Raw genomic sequence first — 22,172 nt, forward strand, 5'->3', positions numbered from 1 at the left:
TTCTGTGGTATTTGTTGTTATCTCCCCTTTTTCATTTCTGATTTTTGCTAATTTGGGTCTTTTCCCTCCTCATTTCAGTCAGGTTTGCCAGGGGCTTGTCAGTGTTGTTTTTTGTTTTTTGAAGAACCAGCTTTGTATTGTGTTGATTCTTTGTATGTTTTTTTTGGTCTCTGATTCATTAATTTTGGCCCTTTTATTATTTCTTTCTGCTTGTTTTGGGTTTTGCTTGCTCTTGCTTTTCTAGGAGTTTGAGATATAGCATTAGGTTCTTTATTTGACCTTTTTCTGTCCTTTTAATATATGCAGTCATGGCTATAAACTATCCTCTTAGGACTGCCTTTACTGTGTCGCATAGGTTCCGATAGGTCATGTTTTCATTTTCATTAACTTCCAGGAACCTTTTAATTTCCTCAGTGACCCATTGATCATTGAGCAATGTGTTGTTCAACTTCCAATTGTTTGCATGTTTTTTACTGTTGTTTTTGTTGTTGAGTTCTAGTTTTAATGCATTGTGATCAGATAGAATGCACGGGATTATTTCTGTTGTCTTATATTTGCTGAGGCTTGCTTTGTGCCCTAAGATATGATCAATTTTGGAGAGAGTTCCATGGGCTGTTGAGAAGAATGTATATTGTATAGAAGTTGGATGAAATACTCTGTAGACATCAGCTAGGTCCATTTGATCTATGGTGTGATTCAGTTCTAGAATTTCTTTACTGATTTTTTTTTTGTTTGGATGACCTATCTGTTGGTGATAGGGTGTTATTAAAGTCTCCTACTACCACTGTGTTGGAGTCTATATGTGCTTTTAAGTCATTTAGTGTATGTTTGATGAAATTGGGTATATATAGGAGATAATTGTTATTTCCTTTTGATGTGCTGCACCTTTTATTAGTATAAAGTGTCCTCCTTTATCTTGTTTGACCAATGTAAGTTTGAAGTCTACTTTGTCTGATATAAGTATTGCTATTCCTGACTGTTTTGGAGGGCCAAGGCTTGGTAAATCTATTTCCAGCCTTTCACTCTAAGTCAGTGTTTATTTCTGCAATAAGATGGTTCTCTTGTAAACAACAGATTATCGAATTTTCCTTTTTAATCCAGTTTACTAAAAGGTATCTTTTGATGGAGGAGTTGAGTCTATTGACAGTAATTACTAAATGGTAATTACTGCCATTTAGTTGTTTTTGTTGTTTAAGGGTTTGATTGTGTGCAGTCAAATCAGTGCTGCTCTCTGATTGCTTGTCTTGTCTCATGTTGTTTGATGCTGCCCATCCTCTCATGGTTTTGTTTACTTTCATCTTCTGTGTGCAGAATTCCTCGTAGAATCTTCTGTAGTGGTGGCTTGCTGGTCATATACTGTTTTAGTTTTTGTTTATTGTGAAAGATTTTTATTACTCTGTCAATTTTGAATGGCAGTTTTGCTGGGTAGAGTGTCCTACAGTTGAAATTATTTTCATTCATTGCCTGAAATACTTCACTCCCTGCCCTTCTTGCTTTTAAGATTTCTGTTGAGAAATCTGCTGTTATTTTGATGGGTTTCCATTTATATGTTGATTTTTCTCTCTTATAGCCTTCAGTATTCTTTCTCTGTTCTCTATGCTTGTTGTTTTGATGATGGGGAGGTTCCATTTTGTTCAAGTCTGTTTGGTGTCCTAGAGGCTTCCTGTACCTGAATGGGTAAAACTTTCTTGATATTTGGGAAATTTTCTATTGTTCTTGTGTTGAATATGTTGAATATTTGGTTTGCACCTCTTGTCCTTCTTCAGTGCCCATGATTCTCAGGTTTGGTCTTTTGATGGAATTGTTGAGTTCTTGCATATTCCTTTCACAGCTCTTGAGTTGTTTGACTAAGACTTATTCTCTCTTTTTTAAAATTTCTGTTTTATCACTGAGCTCTGATATTCTGTCTTCCACTTCTAGTCTGCTGGAGTGGCCTTCCACTGTATTTTTTTTTATTTTTATTATTCGTATGTGCACACAAGGCTTGGGTCATTTCTCCCCCCTGCCCCCACCCCCTCCCTTACCACCCACTCCGTTCCCTCCCTCTCCCCCCTACCCCCTCAATACCCAGCAGAAACTATTTTGCCCTTATTTCTAATTTTGTTGTAGAGAGAGTATAAGCAATAATAGGAAGGAACAAGGGGTTTTGCTGGTTGAGATAAGGATAGCTATACAGGGCATTGACTCACATTAATTTCCTGTGCATGTGTGTTACCTTCTAAGTTAATTCTTTTTGATCTCACCTTTTCTCTAGTTCCTGGTCCCCTTTTCCTGTTGGCCTCAGTTGCTTTTAAGGTTTCTGCTTTAGTTTCTCTGCGTTAAGGGCAATAAATGCTAACTAATTTTTTAGGTGTCTTACCTATCCTCACCCCTCCCTTGTGTGCTCTTGCTTTTATCATGTGCTCAAAGTCCAATCCCCTTGTTGTGTTTGCCCTTGATCTAATGTCCACATATGAGGGAGAACATACGATTTTTGGTCTTTTGGGCCAGGCTAACCTCACTCAGAATGATGTTCTGCAATTCCATCCATTTACCAGCGAATGATAACATTTCGTTCTTCTTCATGGCTGCATAAAATTCCATTGTGTATAGATAACACATTTTCTTAATCCATTCGTCAGTGGTGGGGCATCTTGGCTGTTTCTATAACTTGGCTATTGTGAATAGTGCCGCAGTAAACATGGGTGTGCAGGTGCCTCTGGAGTAACCTGTGTCACAGTCTTTTGGGTATATCCCCAAGAGTGGTATTGCTGGATCAAATGGTAGATCAATGTCTAGCTTTTTAAGTAGCCTCCAAATTTTTTTCCAGAGTGGTTGTACTAGTTTACATTCCCACCAACAGTGTAAGAGGGTTCCTTTTTCCCCACATCCTTGCCAACACCTGTTGTTGGTGGTGTTGCTAATGATGGCTATTCTAACAGGGGTGAGGTGGAATCTTAGTGTGGTTTTAATTTGCATTTCCTTTATTGCTAGAGATGGTGAGCATTTTTTCATGTGCTTTTTGGCCATTTGAATTTCTTCTTTTGAGAAAGTTCTGTTTAGTTCACTTCCCATTTCTTTATTGGTTCATTAGTTTTGGGAGAATTTAGTTTTTTAAGTTCCCTATATATTCTAGTTATCAGTCCTTTGTCTGATGTATAGCTGGCAAATATTTTCTCCCACTCTGTGGGTGTTCTCTTCAGTTTAGAGACCATTTCTTTTGATGAACAGAAGCTTTTTAGTTTTATGAGGTCCCATTTATCTATGCTATCTCTTAGTTGCTGTGCTGCTGGGGTTTCGTTGAGAAAGTTCTTACCTATACCTACTAACTCCAGAGTATTTCCTACTCTTTCCTGTATCAACTTTAGAGTTTGTGGTCTGATATTAAGATCCTTGATCCATTTTGAGTTAATCTTGGTATAGGGTGATATACATGGATCTAGTTTCAGTTTTTTGCAGACTACTAACCAGTTTTCCCAGCAGTTTTTGTTGAAGAGGCTGCTATTTCTCCATCATATATTTTTAGCTCCTTTGTGAAAGACAAGTTGGTTATAGTTGTGTGGCTTCATATCTGGGTCCTCTATTCTGTTCCACTGGTCTTCATGTCTGTTTTTGTGCCAGTACCATGCTGTTTTTATTGTTATTGCTTTGTAATAGAGTTTGAAATCAGGTATCGTGATACCTCCAGCCTTGTTCTTTTGACTGAGTATTGCCTTGGCTATTCGTGGCCTCTTGTGTTTCCATATAAATTTCATGGTAGATTTTTCAATCTCTTTAATGAATGTCATTGGAATTTTGATGGGTATTGCATTAAACATGTAGATTACTTTTGGGAGTATAGACATTTTTACTATGTTAATTCTACCAATCCATGAGCATGGGAGATCTCTCCACTTTCTATAGTTTTCCTCAATCTCTTTCTTCAGAAGTGTATAGTTTTCCTTGTAGAGGTCGTTCACATCCTTTGTTAGGTTTATACCTAGGTATTTGATTTTTTTTTGAGGCTATTGTAAATGGAATTGTTTTCATATATTCTTTTTCATTTTGTTCATTATTAGTGTATAGAAATACTAATGATTTTTCTGTGTTGATTTTATATCCTGCTACCTTGCTGTAGCTATTGATGGTGTCTAGGAGCTTCTGAGTAGAGTTTTTTGGGTCTTTAAGGTATAGGATCATGTTGTCTGCAAATAGGGATATTTTGACAGTTTCTTTACCTATTTGTATTCCTTTTATTCCTCCTTCTTGCTTAATTGGTCTGGCTAGGAATTCCAGTACTATGTTGAATAGGAGTGGAGATAGTGGGCATCCTTGTCTAGTTCCTGATTTTAGAGGGAATGGTTTCAGTTTTTCTCTGTTAAGTATAATGCTGGCTGTAGGTTATCATATATAGCTTTTATAATGTTGAGGAACTTTCCTTCTATTCCTAGTTTTCTTAGAGCTTTTATCATGAAATGGTGTTGGATCTTATCAAAGGCTTTTTCTGCATCTATTGAGATGATCAAGTGGTTTTTGCCTTTGCTTCTGTGAATGTGGTTTATTACGTTTATTGATTTTCATATGTTGAACCACCCCTGCATCCCTGGGATGAAGCCTACTTGGTCGTGGTGAATAATCTTTTTGATGTGTTGTTGAATTCTGTTTGCCATTATTTTATTGAGGATTTTTGCATCAATGTTCATTAAGGAGATTGGCCTATAGTTCTCCTTTTAGGGGGTGTCTTTGCCTGGTTTTGGGATAAGTGTAACACTGGCTTCATAAAATGTGTTAGGCAGTTTTCCTTCCCTTTCTATTTCATGGAACAGTTTAAGGAGGGTTGGTATCAGTTCTTCTGTAAAGGTGTGATAGAATTCAGCAGAGAATCCATCAGGTCCTGGACTTTTCTTTTTGGGGAGACTCTTGATTGCTTCTTCAATTTCATTTTGTGTTATAAATCTATTCAGGTGACTTATTTCCTCTTGGTTCAGTTTTGGATGATCATAGGTATCTAGAAATCTGTCCATTTCTTTAAGATTTTAGAATTTATTTGAATATAGTTTCTTGACGTAGTCTCTGATGATTTCCTGACTTCCATGGTGTTTGTTGTTATCTTTTCTTTTGCATATCTGATTCTACTAATTTGGATTTTTTCTCTCCTTATTTTAGTCAAGTTTGCCAGGGGTCTGTAGATCTTGTTTATTTTTCGAAGAACCAACTTTTTGTTTCATTAATTCTTTGTATGGTTGTTTTGGTTTCTGTTTCGTTTATTTCAGCTCTTATTTTTATTATTTCTCTCCTTCTATTTGTTTTGGGATTTGCTTGTTTTTGTTTTTCTAGGAGTTTGAGATGTCTCATTAGGTCATTGATTTGGGATCTTTCAGTCTTTTTAATATATGCACTCATGGCTATAAGCTTTCCTCTCAGGATGCTGTGTCCCATAGATTCCAGTAGGTTGTGTTTTCATTTTCATTGACTTCCAGGAACTTTTTAATTTCCTCTTTTATTTCATCAATGACCCATTGTTCATTAAGTAATGAGTTATTTAGTTTCCAGCTGTTTGCATGTTTTTTGTCTTTACTTTTGTTGTTGAGTTCTAGTTTTATTGCATTGTGATCAGATGTATGCACGGTATAATTTCTATTTTCTTATATTTGCTGAGGCTTGCTTTGTGCCCTAGGATATGATCTATTTTGGAGAACGTTCCAAGGTCTGCTGAGAAGAATGTATATTGTGTAGAAGTTGGATGAAATGTTCTGTAGACATCAAGTAGGTCCATTTGATCTATTGCATATTTTAGATCTTGGATTCCTTTATTGATTTTTTGTTTGGATGACCTATCTATTGATGATAATGGGGTGTTAAAGTCTCTCACAACCACTGTGTTGGAGTTAATATGTGCTTTTAGGTCCTTCATGGTATGTTTGATGAAATTGGGTGCGTTGACATTGGGTGCATATAGGTTGATAATTATTATTTCCTTTTGGTCTATTTCCCCTTTTATTAGTATGGAATGTCCTTCTTTATGTCATTTGATCAATGTAAGTTTGAAGTCTACTTTGTCAGAGATAAGTATTGCTACTCTTGCCTGTTTTCAGGGGCCATTGGCTTGGTAAATCTTCTAGCCTTTCCTCCTAAGCCTATGCTTACTTCTGTTGGTGAGATGGGTCTCCTGTAAGCATCAAATTGTTGCATCTTCCCTTTTAATCCATTTCGTCAAATGGTGCCTTTTTCTTTGTGAATTAAGTCCATTAACATTAAGTGTTAGTACTGATAGGTATGTGGTGATTCCTGTCATGTAGTTGTCTTAGTTGTTTGAAGATTTGATTGTGTGTACCTAAGTTGAGGTTACTCTCTACTTTCTTGCTTTTTCTTTTCCTGTGGTTTGGTGCTGCCTGTCCTTTCATGGTTATGTTGGGTTTCACTTTCTGTGTGCAGAATCCCTTGCAGAATCTTTTGTAGTGGTGGCTTTGTGGTCACATACTGTTTTAGTTTCTGCTTATCAAGGAAGACTTCTATTGCTCCATCTATTTTGAATGATAGTTTTGCTGGGTAGAGTATCCTGGGGTTGAAGTTATTTTTATTCAGTGCCTGGAAGATCTCACCCCACGCTCTTCTTGCTTTTAATGTTTCTGTTGAGAAGTCTGCTGTGATTTTGATGGGTTTACCTTTGTATGTTACTTGTTTTTTCTCTCTTACAGCCTTCAATATTCTTTCCCTAGTTTCTGAACTTGTTGTTTTAATGATGATATGTCGTGGCGTAGTTCTATTTTTATCTGGTCTGTTTGGTGCCCTGAGGCCTCTTGCATTTGTATGGGAATAGCTTTCTCTAGATTTGGGAAATTTTCCGTTATTATTTTGTTGGTGGATTTCATTGCCTGATTTCTTTGCCCAATTTAATTTTTGTGTTGTGGCTGATTGGTGATTTGATTGTTAGCTAGATTGATGTGCTCTATCTGACCCTGGTCTTGGGATGTGATTTAGCATTGACAAGTTTGCACGTTCAATGCCAGACCAGTTGTTAATGTATTCTTTAGATAACCCTTGATGATATGTGTAAACAATCGGAGTTGGGGTGGGTAATGGTTATTACATTAGTTATAGATTATGAGGAATTGGTAAAGGTGTCACTAAGAAGAAATGAGGGGTGGGAAGAGGAGTGAGTGCGTGTTTTGAGAGTTATGGGGGTTGCTGGGTTTTGTGGCCCTGTGTGTGTGTTTGGGTGTATTTCTGTTGTTGTAGTGAAGGGTGTTTGTGTGTCAGGGATTACAGGGGGCTGGGGGTTTGTGCAGTTGGTAGAGTAGGCTAGTCAGAAGGCAGTGCTTGTGTAGGAGGGAGGAGTAGTGTGGTTGACAGGTTGGGGGAGGATGGGAGGTGAAGGTGAAGATGGGAAAGAGTGGATGAGAAAGGGCAGAAAGAGTAGTTGGGAGAGAAAACAATGGGTTGCAGTATAGGAGAAGAAGGGAGAGTGAAGAGGATGAGAATAGGGATAAGAGATTAGTGATGATGGAGTTGATAATACAAGAATAAAAAAAGTAGAAAAAGGAACACAATTTAAAAAAAAAAACAGGTTCAGGAACCTGATTCAGTTCAGTCTATTAATAAAAGTCCTGGAGTTATTCCTTAGGTGTCCAATCCTGGTATTTGTGTTCAGGTGGAGTCTCTGATGTGGTCTCACCAGGTGACTGGCTTGTGAGTGGTATTTGGACCTTCTGTCCACAAGATTAATTGGAGTTGTGAGGTGAGGTAAGATTGCCAGCACATTCAGGATGGTTAGAGCTGTTTTCAGCAGGTGGTGGCTGTGGTGTTCTTCAGCTGCAGCTCTGTTTGGTCAGCTCCTCCCCCAGCAAGGTGGGGCAATTCAGTTTTGAATGCTGCCCTCTGTCCTGGTTATAGGCTATGGGATCCACTTCCTGTCCTGCTTTGGGAGGTTAGTTTCCCACTCTTAGCCTTTATGGCTCTCCAGATCTCTGTTGGGTGCTGGCAGCTCCTCTAGGTGGTTGGCTTGTCAGCCCACCTATGCTCTCAACCTTTCTTGATTTATGGTGCATCACTGAGAGTTCAGTGCTGAGAACTCACTTACTTGCCACACTCCTGGCAGTTCAGCAGTAAGAGATCAGCTCTTTGCCCCTCTCCTGTTCTCCAGTGCGGGTTCAGCGTTCCACCCACTCCCCCACTCCCAATGTCAGTGTTAGATTACAGTTTGCCGTTTATGGCTTTCAGTTTTCTGGGGGAGGGAGGTCAGTCTGCCCAGGGACTGTGCTGGTTTATTTTCCTGGGGTGGGGGTGGGTGGGTATGGGAGATGCATGTGGTGCCATAATGCTCACCTGTATCTTCTGCAGTTTCATGCAGGCAGCTTTGATGCCAGGTGTTGGTGAGAAATGGTGTCATTTGGTGCCATGTAGGGAGGCTTTCCATGGGCTAGGGGTCCAGAATGTTGCAGGATTTGATTCTGATTGGAGCTATATCTTCTGCTTGTTGGGAGAAGAATGAAAAGGAAAAAGAAAAAAAAAAAAAAAAGAGAAGTGGCTGGAGGCTTTTTCCCAGGGCCCAAGCCAGACACTCCTTGCTGGTGTGCCAGCCAGGATTTTCCCAACTGTTAGGTGCATTAAAGGCTGATTTAAGGGTCAGTCTTTGAATTTTATCTTCACCTAATGTGGTGGTGGTTATTTTGACTAGGAGCCATCAAAATTATCCAGGTGTGGCTCCAGAATCTCAAGGAGGTTTCTGAAGTCACGGAGCTTAGGAGATCTGATTCCCCACCTTAGCTGCCATTTTTTTTTCCTCTTGGTGTATAGATTTCCAAAATAGTCTCACATCATGTTCTGAATATTATTAGTATGTGTTATAATATCATCTTTTTCACTGTGATTTTATTAATTTGAGTGTTCTCCTTCTTTTGGCTAATTTGGCTAAAGTTTTGTTGATAGTTTATTTTTTCAAAGGACCAACTTTTTGTTTCATTGATTCATTGTGTGTGTGTACATATATATTGTTTTGTTTTGTTTCCAATTCATTAATTTCTGCCCTTATTTTTATAGTACCTGGCCATCTACTACTTTTGGGATTGGCTTGTTCTTGTTTTTCTAAAAGTTTGAGATACATCATCAGATTGTTTATTTATGATCTCTCTATCTGATGTGGGTGCCCATGGCTGTAAACTTTCCTTTTAAGTCTGCCTTTGCTATGTTCCACAGGTTCTGGCAAGTTGTATTCTCATTTTAATTTTATTCTAGGAATTTCTTAATTTCTTCCTATTACTTCAATGACCTGTTGATAGTTCAAAAGTGTGGCATTCAGTCTCCATGAGTTTGAGTGGTTTTTGTGGTTTTCTTTGCCATTGATATCTAATTTTATTCCATTATGGTTTGTTAGAATTCAGGGCATTATTTTAATTTTTTGTATTTGTTGAAATTTGCTTTATGACCTAGGATGATCTAGGATGTATAGAAAGTTCATGGGCTGTTGAGAAAAATGTGTATGGTAAAGCTATAGTATAGAGTACTCTGTAAATACCTATTAACTGTGTTTTGTCAATGATATGGTTTAGTTCTAGGATATCTTTATAATATTTTGTGTGGATATTCTGTTTATTGATGAGAATGGGCTGTTGAGATCTATCACTATTATTGTATCTGGTCCTGTCTGTTTTTTTTAATGCTTGGATATATTCATTTTATGAACTTGGGAGCCCTGATGTTTGGTGCTATTTAGAATTGTTATACTGTCTTACTGTATTTTTTCCTTTGTTAGTATATAGTGACCTTCATTATCTGTTCTGATTTTTGCTTAAAATCTGCTTTGTTTGGTATAAGAATAGGTACTCCTGCTTGCTTTCAATTTCTGAATGCCTGTTCTATCTTTTTCCAACCTTTCTCTTTTAGTTTGTGTGTATCTTTGGTTGTGAGGTATATTTCTTGTAGACAACAGATTATTGGATTGTGCTTTTTGATCCACTCAGTCTATCTCTTTTGATTACAGAGTTAAATCTGATTATGTTTATGGTTATGATTGACAGGTATTTATTGATTTCTGTGTTTCTGTTGCTTTGTGTTCCAGATTGAGTCCTGTGTTGATTGATCTTTACTTTTGGCATTGTTTGTCTTCAGGTTTTGCTGGTTTACTGAGTTGATCATGGTTTATTTTTTCCTACTCTCATGAGTTCATCAGTTTCCCTTTTGAGTTTTATTCTTTCCTGACCTCCTGTGTTTGTGATTGTTTTTCTTCCTGTTCTGTGTGAAATACTCCCTTGAGTATCTTCTGTAATGCAGGCTTGGTGGATATGAACCACTTTAGCTTATCCTATCCTGGAAGGTCCTTGTTTCTCCATCAAGATTGAAGGATAGCTTTGCTGGATATAATATTCTTGGTTGGCAGTTAGTCTCTCTCAGAGCTTGAATATATTGCTCCATGTTTTCCTGCCTTTTAGGATTTGTAGCAAGAGGCCTGGAATTTTTCTCTTGCAGCCTTCAGTATCTTTTTTTTGTTCTCTGGTTTGGGTATTTTAATTATGATATGACAGAGGGTTGTTCCTTTTCTGGTCATGTCTATTTAGCATTTGAAATGCCTCTTGTAAATAGGTGTCTATATATTTACACAGAGTTGGGATCGTTTCTGCTATGATTTCATTGAATAGGTTCCATGTGCCTTTAGTTTGTATTTCAGCTCCTTCTTCTGCTCTGTGGGTTCTTAAGTTTGGTCTTTTGATTGTGTCCCAGAATTATTATATTGCAATGATAGATATTTATTTTTTCTTTCTTTTTTTTTTTAGGTTCACTAAATTTATTTTAAAAATCATAAAATGTTTCTTACAAAAGAGCATTACATTCTGCACACTGCTCTGAACAAATGCCAGGGACATGTGAACTATTGTTACTTTCCTCCCTGCTCCCCCTCCCCAATGTTTACAGTGACCACAAAGCAAGGTGTTCACAATAATTACATGGGGGGATTTTTTTTTTAAAACCACCAACAATTAATAAAAAATAAAATCCACTCACTCTGCTGCTGTTTCAAAATTTCAGTGTTAGTTTTTGCACGCCCTCCCCCCCAACCCTGTTTGTAAGGAACTAAAACATTATGTCTGGTGAACAGCAAAGGTTTCACTACACCTCAAATGCAGAACACCTATGAAGCAGAGGAATGTTGGCTTTTTAAACAGAAGCAGATTAAAAAAAAAAAAGATGCAGGACTCCTTCAGTTCTTCACTAGTCTTAGAAAAACTTTCCAGAATACTGCTTCACACTATAAAAAAGAAAAAATATCTTGCATTAGAATCCTTCAACATCTGCATACTGCTTCACTCTGTTCTGCAGCAAATACTGTGCATTCTGTATCTGGTCCCATGTTCCTGTAATGGTAATGATCCGATCTTCAGATCCTTCTAAAGGCTCATCAATTTTGATCGAAGCTCCCGACTCATGACAAATTTGTTTAATCCGCTGACCACCTTTACCAATAATAGATCCTTTCCCATTTGCCTTATTTTTTCTTTAAATTGTCTGCATTCAATATCTCCTTGATCTTGTCCTCTACCTCTGATGTTCTTTTTTTTCCTGTTTGATCTTGTCTGCTGATAGTACCACCCATTGTGGTTTTATCGAGATTTTAATTTCTTACATTTCTACCTTTTTCATAATTTCCATTTCCTTGCTGAATATCTCTTCCATGTTGCTGACTTTCTTGTCTAGGTTTTGGATTGAATTATTAACTTTATTTATCTGTTTATTTTAATCATCTTTGAGGTTGTTGATCATTTTAACAGTAGGCTTCTGAATTCTCTCTCAGACATTTCAGCTAATTCATTGTCATTGGATTCAGTTGTGAAGTTGTTGTGGAGTCTTGGAGGGTAGTCTTGAAGGTTTTCCCTTCCCCCAGGGGAGCTGGGGCTTGAGTGTCAACCTTTCTTAATTTACTCTGTTGCCCTTCTGTTTTGCCATATTTTTCAGCTGTCCTTGCCCTCTTTTGTGGCTCTTTCTCTCTTTTGCTCTTGTGTACTCTTCTTTATTATCCAAGCTCTTATTCACAGGGTCTGATGGAGAGAGCGTCTACTATTGTGCCATGTTTCCCTGTCTTCTCCCTGTAGTCTCTCTTGGTGTTGATTTTTAGTTTTGTTCAAAACTAAAAAACTGGTATGAAAGAATAAAGAGTTATTCAGTTTTCTTGTATTTGTTAAGACTTGTTTTATGCTCTAAAATATGATTTATTTGGAGAAAGTTCCATGGGCTACTGAGAAGAATGTGGATTCTGTGGCTGTTGGTAAAATATTCTGTAGATGCCTTTTAAGTCCATTTGGACTATAGTGTTGTTTAATTCTGTAATTTCTTTGTGGATTTTTTTTTTCTGGATGACCTATTTATTGATGAGAATGGGGTATTGACATCACACTATTATTGTGTTGGGTTGTGTCTGTGCTTTCATGTCTAGTAGTGCTGAAATTGGGTATGCTGATATTTGGTGTTTATATGTTTACAATTATATCTTCTTGATGGATTGTTTTGTTTATCAATATGAAGTGACCTTCTTTGTCTCTTTTGACTGATTTTGGTTAGAAGTCTGCTTTATCTGATATGAGTATAGCTATCCCTTGTTTCTTTTAGACTCCATTTATCTGGAATATCTTTTTCCATCCTTGTACTTTAAGCTTGGGTTTGTCTTTGCCAGTGAGATACATTTCTTATGGGCAACAAATGATTGGGTCTTGTTTAGTCCAGTCTGCCAGTCTGTGTCTTTTATTTAGAGAATTGAGACCTTAACACACAGTTATTTTTGAAAGGTCTATACTAATTTCCTGTAATTTTGTTGCTTTTGTAATGTCCGATTCTTTCTAATTCTCATTTGCTTATCTGCTCTTCTAGTGAGATTTATTCTTTCCTCTATTCTCATGATAGTATTTATCTTTCTTCTTTGTGTGTAGGATTCCTCTCAGTACCTTTTACAGTGCTGGCTAGTGGTCATGAATTCCTTTAGTTTTTTTCTTACAATGGAAGGTTTTTATTTCTCCTTCAATTATAAAGGGTAGATTTGCTGGATACAGTAATTTAGATTGGCAGTTATTTCAGGGCTTGAAGTACATCATTCAATGCCCTCCTGGCTTTTAGAGTTTCTGTAGAGAAATGTGGTATTATTATGATGCATTTGCCTTAGAGATGACTTGGTGCATTTCTCTTACAACTTTCAATTTTCTTTCCTTGCCTGATATACTTGACAGCTTTTTTTTTTTGTGGTTACTGGGGTTTGAACTCAGGTTTTTGTGCTTGCTAGACAGATGCTGTACCATTTGAGCCACACCTCCAGCCCTTTTGTTTCATATACTTAATGGTTACTACAATATGATGTGGAGAGGTTCTTTTCTGGACTTGGCTGTTTGCTGTTCTATAAGCCTCCTGTACCTGGATGACCATTGAAATTTTCTATTTTCTATTAATATTTCTATGCCTTTAGCTTGTACCTCTTCTATGCTAATAATTTGTAGGTTTGGTGTTTTAATGATGTCCCAGAAACCTTGTATCTTCTGTTTATGCTTTCTTATTTTTCTTTATTATTGTCTGAATGTTCTAACTCATTTTACTTGTCTTCAAACCCTTATGTTCTGTCTTGATCTAGTCCATTGGTGAGACTTTCAATTGTGCTTTTTTTGACTCAGTTGAGCTTTTCATTTCCAGAATTTCAGTTAGATTTTTTTCAAGATTTCTATAATTTATTGAATGCCTCTTTTACATCCTGAATTGCTTTCCTTATTTCATTCAGCTGTTTATTTGTATTCTCTTTGAATTTATTCAGCTGTTTATTGATATCTTCTTAATTTCTTTAATTATTCTTACTATTTTTAAAATATCTTTGAGATTTCATTCAGTCTACTACCATTAAAGTCCATTATTGTGGAGTAGTTGGCTTTTGTTTTCATTTTTATTAGCATATAGTAGTTCTTTTTTGTAGTAGTTGGTGTTTTTTGTAGGAGTTATGTTCCTTTTTTCATGTTTCTTGTGTTTCTGAATTAGGATTTGTATATCTGAGGACAGGTTGTTGGTTGGAAGTTTAAATCACCTGTACTCTTTTAGCTGAAGTATTCTCAATTTTGAGGTAGAACTGGATGGTGGTAGAGTTGGTATGTATTTTCTTATCACTGGACTGGGGGTGTAACTCAGTAGCCAGTCATTTGCCCTTGTGCTCAGGGAACCATATGGATCCCTAGAACCACTTAGAAGGAAACTACTTGGAGTCCCTTGTGGTTCTTGGAGTACAGATCATGCTATATTCACGTTGAGGATAGAGCCAGTCAAAGGTCAGTGTCAGCTTCAGGGTTGCATTCAGTTTAGAAACTTCCCTTCTTTGTGTTCAAAGAGGTGCTGCTGGTCAGAATGAGCTTTGCAGCCTGTGCATTGGGCAGGTTCCCATTTGCTCATACTCCCTGCAGTTTGTGCCTCCAGGGGCAGTAAGCATCCAAGCCAATAGGTGTCTCTTGAATGTGTTGGTGGGTGGGGAAAGCAACAGCACTGAGTTCTGCATTGGACAGGGAGAACTGAGGCAACCTAGCTGCCTGTTCATCTCAGTTCAGATCCCATCAAACAGCTAACTAGCTTGTGGGATGGAGGAAGCTGGGAAAATGTAGTGATCTGTGTATCCTGGGCTCAGAGTTCTCAGTTCTGCCCAGCAGCAAACTATACACTGCTGGGAGGCAGCTCTGGTGGAGACTAAGCAGTCCTCTTAGCCACTGACTTGGTGCTTTGTTTCTGCAATGATATTTAGGTAATGAGACTCACTCCCTGCCGTACTGTGCCACCAGACACCACACTGTTTTTTGTCCAAGCTCCCTGCTGCTTTATCTTTTCAAGATGTCCATGTCAGACCCTCTTCCTTTCTATGGCCACCTCTTGTGACCCTGACACTGTGACTGGGTTCCCCAGGTGTCCCTGAGCTGCAGTTGTTCCTTATTTTCAGGTCTTCAGAGTAGCTCAGTCTCAACGAGGCCTCCCTCTCAAGGTGGTGCCTGGCTATAACTCTCTGACATATGGGGAGTAACAAAATGGATTTCTTCTCCAATACTAGGCTGCCACACAGTAAGAGTTACTCTCACACCAAATCCCCCCACTAGATTTAAGGTTCATGAGACATGTGGGATTATCCTGCACCTAGGTCTGTCTATTGTAACAAAGTTTACTTTGTGGTTGTGTTTTTAGCTTCCCCTTTCCCCAGAGTTGCTGGGGTTCAAGGATAGACTCTTTCCTACTTTTCATTTTCTTCTCCGTGGTTTTTGACTGCCCTGTCACCTATTTCATGATACCTGATGCTCTTTCTTTCTCTCTTTGGAATATAGTCTCGCCTTTGCATCCACAGAGTTGCATGAGACAGCTTGTAATCCACCATCTTGCCCCTCTAAAGTTATGCATGATTTTATACAAAGTTTTAAAAAGTCCTGTTTTATAGCCAATGGTGCAAATGATACCTTTTAAACCATTACTATATAAATATGAGTTTTTCTCATACCAAATTTCTAATGCCTGATCTTTTCCTTATTTTTATTTTTCCAAATAGGCGAGTCAACATCAGTGTTCATTTTGGAAATGACCTTTCTGATGCTATAGAAGTATTGGATGAAGGATGTTTTACTACTCCAGCTTCTTTGAGTGAATTAGATAAAATTTGGGCAGAATACAATCTGGCTCAAGAGAAGATCCAAACTTGTTATAATGAGGTTGGTCAAGAATTTTTCTGTCTTATGGTTTTATCTGTTGAACACAAAGAAACACAATCTTTTGCGAAAGCAGAGGAACTTCAAATACCATAACAATACTTAATTTATATAAAGTGAATGATTTATTTTCATTTATATATACACTGTACTTGCAAATTTGTAATATGAACGTACTCTAAAATTAGTACTTTATAAAAAAGGTAGAATAGACAATTGGTGATTGGGATTATAAATGTTAACAAAATCTTCTCCTTTTTCCTGAGTATTTGATACTTGATTAATACTCTCTTTCTTTGGAAGTCTGATAAAATGTTTCAACTATGTTACTAGGCAAGATTGTTTATGGTAAATGTAGTTCCTGAATGGTAAATTGTATCTGGACTGGGAGGAACTACAAACTACAAATAATCAATGGGAATTCTTCCATCTGAGCATGCCAGTTGCAAGATTTGGTTTTCTGGTAGTATAAATGTGACTTTTTATTTTAAGCAAGTATTTGCTTCTGCTGATGTTTCAGAACTTAAAGTTCACTTGATAGATTAAAGAGTAGATTATTGGATAAATGTACAAATGAAGTTGCCATTTTTCTCTCTCTTACTGTACTTCATGTGAGTCATAGAATTGTTATTTTTATTTATGTATTTTGCCTAATTCCTTGTTTCCTTTTTTGATGAAAGAAATGAGCTGTACTTGAGCATCTCGTTTTTTACTTAGTTATAAGATAGTTTGAGCTTATGTAACTCCACCTTCCCCACCAAACTCAAGCTTTTAAATACATGTGCCAGATATTGTTAGAGGTAATGGAGACTAAAATTTTTAAAAGATGGGATCTTTTCCATCTTTCTTGGGTTTGAGATGGGTATATAAATAGTTACACACTTGGCTCCAGTGGCTCATGCTTGTAATCCTAGCTACTTGGGAGGCTGAGATTGGGAGGTTCGTGGTCCAAGGCCAGCTCGGGGAAATTGTTTGTGAGACTCCCATCTCCAAAATAACCAGAGTAAAAATGAACTGTAGGTGTGGCTTAAGTGGTAGAGTGTCTGTTTTACAAGTGCAAAGTCCTGAGTTCAAACCCCAGTACTGTCCTGTTCCCCCCGCCCCTACTTTGCACCACAAAAATGTTTCGATATAGTATGGTAAATACTACAATAGAGATAATACAGAGTCCTTAGATATCTTTTATATACATATTTCCAAATAAACTCTTGGGTGAATCGAAAGGTTTATCCTGATGTAGTTTAAATAAATCTTGAAAGATGAATAGATGAAGGAGTTAAGGATAGGATGGGAAAAAGAGGAAAGCAGTGTGTAATTAAAAATAGGAACCTTTTTTTTTTTTTTTGGATAGTACTGGGGACTGAACTCAGTCAGGGCTTTGTGCTTGCTAGGCAAGTTCTCTACTACTCTGCCAGCCCCTCCCCCCCTTTTTTTACATTGTTTATTTTCGAGATAGGGTCTAGCTTAATGCTTGTGCCAGCCTGGAATGCAATCTTCCTATTTGTGCTCCCTATATAACTGGGATGACAGATACACACCCAGCCATCAGTTCAGATGTAGTTTCCTGAACTTTTTTTTCCAGTCTGGCCTCAGAATTGTGATCCTCCTGACTTCCACTTTCTGAGTATCTAGGATTACAGGCTTGAGCCACCACCCCTGGCTTTATGTAATTTTCTTGAGGAAAAAGTTCATTGTCATAGAAATAGTAGGAAAAAAATAAATATTTGCAGTGCATAGTTGTTGAACTTAAATATTTATTTTTAATTAAGGAAAAGGGAATTCTTTGTCATCTTGGTGACCTAAGGAGAGTAGTATTTGTTGTAAATGCTACTATGTTTGGAGAATGTAATGTTAAATTTTAGGAATCACTTTTTCCATGTAGGTAAATGTGTGAAAATTATCTTATATATTAATGGAGGTTATTCTGTTTTCCTTTCTCTAGAATGAAGGAAATATTTTGATTGCCCTAAGAAATGAAGTGCAACAGAAGCTATGCATGGCAGTAGAAGTTTTTATTCTGGAAGTAGATGAGTTACCACTTAATAAGCGCTTAAAAACACTGCAGGTTGGAGTTAAAATATATTAAATATATATTAAGTTAAAAGTTTATCCTTTGAGATCAGTATTTTTCTTGAGATTTCAGATAGTACTGACAGCTACAGTCTTTTTTCTTCTTTGTTGAAGTGTCTTGAAATTTTTAATGGAATTAAAAGTTCATATTAATATGTTTAGTGTTTATGTATACATGTGTATTTGTCATGCAGCCAAAGTAAAACGCCACATATACCAGGCTTACTAGAGCATCCTTAATTGAAAGAGCTCATGGAAGCAAGAACAATAGCAGGTGTGAGAGGCCTTGTTGCCTGCCTTTGCTTTCTAGCAAGAAATCTTTTAGGGATACTTGTCAGAGTTGGCTCCTTGATCAGAAAGTTCCTCCTCTGGTATGATCAGGGATTATAGAGTCCAGTAGCTTCATGATGTGCTAGAATTTGGTCTTCATCCCTGTCCTGCCAGCTCCAGCAGTGACTTTTAATTTGGGGTGAATGAGCATGACAGTATTAACTTACTCATACCTATTTTTGTTCTGTAATGTATAAAATTTTTCTTTAAAGGTCCTCACACATTTTCTCATTAACTTCTAGATATTTATACTTTTGATTGCTTTTGTGAATGTTATTTAACTTTCCATTTCCTAGTTGTTTTTGATGGAATAGAGGAACACTATTGGTTTTCATATATTGATGTTTCTCTGGCAGCCTTGCTGAACTCTTTTACTTCTAATTTGTCTGTTAATACTCTGTGGTTATAGAATTTGAAAATAGTGACTACTTTTTCTCATCTAATTCTTTTACCTTTTATGTATCTTTGGTCAATATCCCTAGTGCTAAGTTGAACAGTAGCTTGTATCTGTCTTGTTTTGGCCTGCAAGAATTAACTTGCTAGACATTTGGAGAAGATAATGAGTGATATCTGAGCACCACCTCTTTCTGTCCCCTGGATGAAGATATAGTTTGATGATACTGTGCATGATTCAGGAATCATTGGAGCCTAATTTGAAACATTTTTAAATGGAATTGTATAAATAATATAAGTTCTTCCAGAACAGTGAAGTAAGCCTTGTATATAAAAGGGCAGTTGTATAGTAAGAATTTACCTCTTTCTACAATGCAGCCCTACAGCGGTTATTTCATCTCATTAACTGTTACTCAGCATGACTTGAGGGTCTGCAGCCAAGATCCTCTTAAAATGTATTTTCTTTTTAAAGTTTAATATAGGTTGAGCACCCATAATATGAAAAAAAAATCTGAAGTATTCCAAAATTTGAAACTTTCTGAGTATTGACATGATGCTGCAAGTGGAAATTTCCACATCTGGCTTCATGTGATGGGTCACAGTCAAAACTGCAGATGTATAATTCATAGTTTATTTACTGTCCCCAAGGGAATAAAGTCCCTCCCAGCCTTTTCTAGTGCAATATATTTTTTCTGCAAATGCCCAGATTCCCTTACTCAAGAAGTCCCACAAAATGACATGTATACAAACCTGTTACGCCAATGGCAGGTTCCCATAATGCCCCACATGGGACCAAGATCTACTTACTGTATTTTGCTTATTATTTGAGCCATGGTGTAAAGATATTATTGCAAATATAAAAAAGACCTACAGTTACCTCAGTGGATAACAGTAATAAAAAGAAGAAGCACTTATGTTTAAAGCATGGAAAGTGAAGCTGTTGGAAAAACTGAATAGCAGTATAGGTGTGAAACATCTTACAAACGTGACCCAAAAATGACCTGAAGAAACAGAGGAATAAACTTTAGAAGCTCTGTGTTAAAGTGATGGACAGAGTTAATGAAAAATAGTGAAAGGGTGCATAAAGCTTAATTATGATTGTATTTTGAAAGAGTGAACCGCTCAGTGTAGCAGTGAACACATGCCACTTAATGGTGTGCTGATCATGAAACAAGCAAAGATCTATCACAGTGAACTGAACATTGATGGAAACTGTATATTTTCAACAGGCTGTTTATAGAAGTTTACTTAGTTTAAGCATTAAATTTTCAAAGATTTGTGGTGATCCGCTGAAAAAATTTATTGATAAGTTTTGCCAAGATCAAACTCTATCATCATTGCTAAGTTAAACCTAGCTATCATTGCTAATAAATGATCTGATGGCAGAACAAGTCCACAGTACTGGTTAAACATCACTGTTTTAGTGTTGTTGCCCAGAAAGATGCTGACTACTGCGTCTTTGGCCCCTACAGGAATTAAAAATGCCAAAACCAGAGCGACTGTATTGGGATATCCTAATGTAGCAGATAGACATAGCTTGTACACTTGCTTTGATAGTCAGAAGCTTTTATCCTTGCTGTTTTAAAGCATTGAATTTCTTACTAGTTCATTATTATGCTAACAAAAAGGCATAGATCACTGGGGACTTCTTTTCTGGTTGGTTTCACAAACCTTTTGTATTATCAGTGAGTCTTGTTCACTGCAGGAAAGCTGAACCAGAGGACAATTTTATTTTAAACTGTTTGACTCTTATAATATTTAAAACAAACACATTGTATATCTGTACAAAATATTTTTCAATATCCTTATTCTATAAGATTTTTTGGTTTAAAAATTAAAAATTTTTGATGGTGCTAGGGTTTGAATTTAGGGTTCTGTGCTTGGTAGGCAGGTACTTTACCACTTGAGCTATGCCCCCAGCCTTTTTGCTTTGGTTATTTTTGAGATAGGGTCTTACATTTATGGCGGACTGACCTGAACTGCAGTTCTCCTATTTACACTTCCTGCCTAACTTGGATGACAGGCATGCAACACCATGCCCAGCTTTTTTATTGGTTGAGATGGAGTCTTGCTAACTATTTGCCTGTGCTGGCCTTGAACCAAGATCCTCCTGAGCTCTGTCTCCTGTGTAGCTAGGATTGCAGGTGTGAACCACTGTGCCTAATTTTAATTTTTTACTTTAAATGTTTTTGTCAAAAATTAAGACACACAAAATACTTATCTTATTCACACATTTCATCATCCCCTTACCTGTCCTTAAGATTCCATATTCCTTTGGGACGATAAACTACTTTAGTTTTGTGTTGTTGCATAGGTGTTGGATAATGTAGAGGGACCTGGGGAAGAACAAAAGCCTGTAACAGTTTTTAACATTTCAGATGGGTTTAGGTAGTAGAATGGGGCTGTTTTTCTGGGTACAGAACTTCTGGTGTTGAGGATTTCTGCAATCTAGGATCAGCTATTCCCTGTTTGCTTCTCTCCTACATGTTTTTTTTTTTTTTTTTGCCATTGGCAAACAACTATTTATTTATTTATTTTTCATTCATTTATTCACATGTGCATACATTGTTTGGGCCGTTTCTACCCCCCTAACCTCGTGCTCCCCCCACAACCCCCCTGGCTTCCAGGCAGAACCTGTTCTGTCCTTATCGCTAATTTTGTTGAAGAGAAAACATAAGCAATAATAAGAAAGACAAAGCATTTTTGCTAGTTGAGATAAGGATAGCTATACAGAGAGATTCCTAGCATTGCTTCCATGTACGAATGTGTTACAACCCAAGTTGATTCATCTCTACCTGACTCTTCACTACTTCCTGGTCACCTTCCCATATTGACTTTTGTTGCTTTAAGGTTACTGTATTAGTTCCTCTGCAGTGGGGACATCAAACACTTTCATATTTTGGGTTTCTATCCCCATACCTCCCATATGTGTTCTCTCCTTATCATGTGACCCAAGTCCAACCACATGCTGTATTTGCCCTAGATCTAAAGTCTGCATATGAGGGGGAGCATACGATTTTTGGTCTTCTGAGCCTGGCTAACCTCGCTCAGGATGATGTTCTCCAATTCCATCCATTTACTTGCGAATGATAAGATTTCATTCTTCTTCATGGCTGAGTAAAATTCCATTGTGAATAAATACCACATTTTCTTAATCCATTTGTCAGTAGTGGGGCATCTTGTTTGTTTCCATAACTTGGTTATTGTAAATAGTGCTGCAATAAGCATGGGTGTGCAGGTGCCTCTGGAGTAACCTGTGTCACATTCCTTTGGGTATATCCCCAGGAGTGGGATTGCTGGATCATATGGCAGATCTATGTTTACATTTTAAAAAATCCTCCAAATTTTTTTCCAGAGTGGTTGCACTAGCTTGCATTTCCACCAGCAGTGTACGAGGGTTCCTTTTTCCCCACACCCTTGCCAACACCTGTTGTTAGTGGTGTTTTTGATGATGGCTATTCTAACAGGGGTGAGGTGGAATCTTAGTGTGGTTTTAATTTGCATTTCCTTTATAGCTAGAGATGGTGAGCATTTTTTCATGTGTTTTTTGGCCATTTTAATTACTTCTTTTGAGAAAGTTCTGTTTAGTTCAGTTGCCCATTTCTTTATTGGTTCATTGATTTTGGGAGTTTTTTGAGCTCCCTGTATATTCTGGTTATCAGTCCTTTGTCTCATATAGCTGGCAAATATTTTCTCCCACTCTGTGGATAGTCTCTTTAGTTTAGAGACCGT

General features: G+C 37.3%; 1 protein-coding gene across 1 annotated transcript in view; it reads left to right on the top strand.

Annotated features, from left to right (window-relative positions):
* Stk31 (serine/threonine kinase 31) overlaps positions 1–22,172 on the top strand; it is a 127,632-nt gene that overhangs the window by 67,418 nt on the left and 38,042 nt on the right. Inside the window, exons 10-11 of the mRNA XM_074065157.1 lie at positions 15,491–15,650; positions 17,590–17,712. Of these exons, the coding sequence (XP_073921258.1) occupies positions 15,491–15,650; positions 17,590–17,712 (283 nt within the window). The remainder of the gene's footprint in view (positions 1–15,490; positions 15,651–17,589; positions 17,713–22,172) is intronic.

Source organism: Castor canadensis, chromosome 2 (assembly GCF_047511655.1).
Source record: "Castor canadensis chromosome 2, mCasCan1.hap1v2, whole genome shotgun sequence".
Lineage (NCBI taxonomy): Eukaryota > Metazoa > Chordata > Mammalia > Rodentia > Castoridae > Castor > Castor canadensis.